The following is a 3,053-nucleotide window of genomic DNA, read 5'->3' as shown; positions in this document are numbered from 1 at the left end:
TTATAATAACACCATGCACTGTCCATGTTATACGGCTAGCTAGGACCCCACAGACAAAAGTCCTCCTCATCACACATCTAGGACGTACACCTAATTTTCTCATACCGCACACACATTGCGACATGGTGTGAGTTGAAACTTGAATAGCCAACTAAAAAAATAGATTTTTTTACATAAATATCTTAACAAGAACCGTACAAAAGATTCAACATAAATATCTCATCAACCAGCCAATACTTACTCCATAATTTCTAGTTTCTTTCCCACACTACGTACTATACTCTCCGTTGTGAAGCTAGAACCATTTCTTTTCTCTTTGCCGAATATGGCTAGCCTAAATTTCTTTTCTATCTTTAAGAACAATCCACTAAACCCTGAGGAGTTCAGGAGGCAAGGGCACATGATGATAGACTTCCTAGCTGATTACTATGTGAATATTGAGAAATACCCTGTTCAAAGCCAAGTGGAACCAGGATATCTCCGGAAACGCTTGCCGGAGTCCACCCCATATAATCCAGAGCCCATCGAAACCATCCTCCAAGACGTGCAGGAGCATATAATTCCTGGTATAACACATTGGCAAAGCCCAAACTACTTCGCCTACTTCCCATGTTCTAGTAGTATTGCAGGGTTTCTAGGCGAGATGCTTAGTGCCGGATTCAATGTGGTCGGATTCAACTGGATTTCATCTCCAGCCGCGACTGAACTGGAGACAATAGTCGTGGATTGGCTTGGAGAGATGCTCAAGCTGCCCAAGTCCTTCCTTTTCTCTGGCAATGGCGGGGGTGTGCTACAAGGGACCACTTGTGAGGCCATTTTGTGCACACTCGTCGCTGCGAGGGATCAAATGCTATGCCGAATCGGGAGAGACAGCGTGGGAAAGCTGGTGGTTTATGGGTCCGACCAAACGCATAGTGCACTCCAAAAAGCGGCACAAATAGCTGGAATCCACCCGAATAATTTTAGAGCCATCAAAACCACAAAGTCAACATCATTTGCGCTCTCACCAGACTCACTACAATCCGAAATTTGCAAAGACATTAAAGCAGGGTTGGTCCCATTGTTTCTCTGCGCCACTGTGGGGACTACTTCCACAACTGCCGTTGATCCACTGGGGTCGTTATGCAACGTGGCAAAAGGTTATGGCATATGGGTCCACGTGGATGCTGCTTATGCTGGAAATGCATGCATTTGTCCGGAGTTCCGGCATTTCATGGATGGTGTTGAGGGTGCGAACTCATTTAGTCTCAATGCACATAAATGGTTCTTAACCACTTTAGATTGTTGCTGCCTCTGGGTAAAAGATCCGAGTGCCTTGGTAAAATCACTCTCAACCAACCCTGAGTTCTTGAGGAATAAAGCCACCGATTCAAAGCAAGTGGTGGATTATAAAGACTGGCAGATAGCCCTAAGCCGAAGATTCCGGGCCTTGAAACTCTGGTTTGTGCTCAGAAGCTATGGCGTGGCTAACCTTAGGAACTTCATTAGAAGTCATGTTGAAATGGCCAAGCTTTTTGAAGGGCTTGTAGCAATGGACAAGAGGTTTGAAATCGTGGCCCCTAGATATTTTGCTATGGTTTGTTTTAGGGTGTCGCCAATAGCAATGGGTAAGCCAAAGGCAACGCACGAAAATGGTAATGTTGATGAGAAGAAGAAGGTGGACGTAGAAGAAGAAAGTTCAAATGAGGTTAACCAGAAGTTATTGGAGTCGATTAACATGTCAGGCCGAGTTTACATGACGCATGCAATGGTTGGGAATTTGTACGTTATACGGTTTGCCGTCGGCGCGACTCTTGTAGAGGAACGACACGTTATCATGGCTTGGAAAGTGGTGCAGGACCATGCAACTGCCATACTAAGCACCAACTAAAACTAAGCTTCTGTTATCATGCCGGACAACATTTGACAGACCATTGAAAGAAGGAAATGAGTAGTGGGTTGTTTTGTTTTGTAGCTGCATGTACGTGCTGCATGTGTGGTTGAATTAATGTATTTGCTAGTTCGGTGTTTTCGGAGTATTGTAGCTGGCCTCCTTCTATTCAGTTTTTTTTCTTTTTTTTCAGTTTTCATTATTAAGGGTGTAAATGCGGTGGGATATTAACGGCATGCATTTGTCCACCTAATAGATAGATACGGATGGCAAAAATCACTATCCGCACGCACTTGGAGATAGTGGTTACCCGCACCAGCATATATATATATATATATTCCACTTATGAATGTGTAATATTTAGATAATTTATGTTTTTTATATTGGATTTGTAATTTATGCTTCTTCTTTTTTCTTCTTTTTTTCTTTTTTTAATGTTTGTTGGCTTGATTTTTATGTTCATTAAATTGTGGATAAAAAAATAAAAATAAAAAAACATATGTAAGGGTGTTTCTTGTTAGCATTGATTACATGAATGTTTTGAGATTGTATCCAACATTTTTTTTTCCTTTTTTCTTTCTTTTTTCAGTTCTACATATTTTTTTGTGTTGCATTATTTTTTCAAAAGAAGCCTAAAAGAGAAAAAATGGGTCAAAATTATATTTAAAAGCGGCTAAAATAGGCTCATTATCTATTCGCGGATATCGAATAATAACCGTGCAAATACTGATAGTAAAAAAAGATACGGATGCGGATCTGGATATCTAAAATGATATCCGCATTTTCCGAATGTGAACATCGCAAATAACCACGCGAATATCCACATGAACACCCCTAACATATACCCTCAAATTACTACCTAATTGACAACCGTGGTTAGTAAAAACAATATGCAGATGCATATATCTAAAAGTGATATCTGCATTTTGCAAATGTGGCTACGGATATTGTAAAGACCCACCAAAGTGGAATTCTTGCATAATTTTTAGTTTTTAGTTTTTTTTTTTCGAATTTATAAGAATACTTTTGACTTATTGAAAAAATTTTAGGGTGATTTTTATTTTTTTCCCTGGCATTGGGGGACATTGACAATTTTTTGGTAGATTAGGGAAACATTGTTAATTAAGTGATAATTTGAAAGGGATATGTGAATATTTTTTTTTTTTTTTTTTAAAGTTTGGTT

General features: G+C 39.6%; 1 protein-coding gene across 1 annotated transcript; it reads left to right on the top strand.

Moving 5' to 3' along the window:
• The first annotated feature begins 325 nt into the window (after positions 1 to 325).
• Positions 326 to 2,104, top strand: LOC133869137 (tyrosine decarboxylase-like). The gene has a single exon (XM_062306099.1). It carries the CDS (start codon positions 326 to 328, stop codon positions 1,868 to 1,870), a length of 1,545 nt encoding a protein of 514 aa, XP_062162083.1. The 3' UTR covers positions 1,871 to 2,104.
• The last annotated feature ends 949 nt before the right edge of the window (positions 2,105 to 3,053 follow it).

Source organism: Alnus glutinosa, chromosome 5 (assembly GCF_958979055.1).
Source record: "Alnus glutinosa chromosome 5, dhAlnGlut1.1, whole genome shotgun sequence".
In the NCBI taxonomy this organism is placed as follows: Eukaryota; Viridiplantae; Streptophyta; class Magnoliopsida; order Fagales; family Betulaceae; genus Alnus; species Alnus glutinosa.
This window is presented reverse-complemented; position numbering and strand designations above follow the sequence as displayed.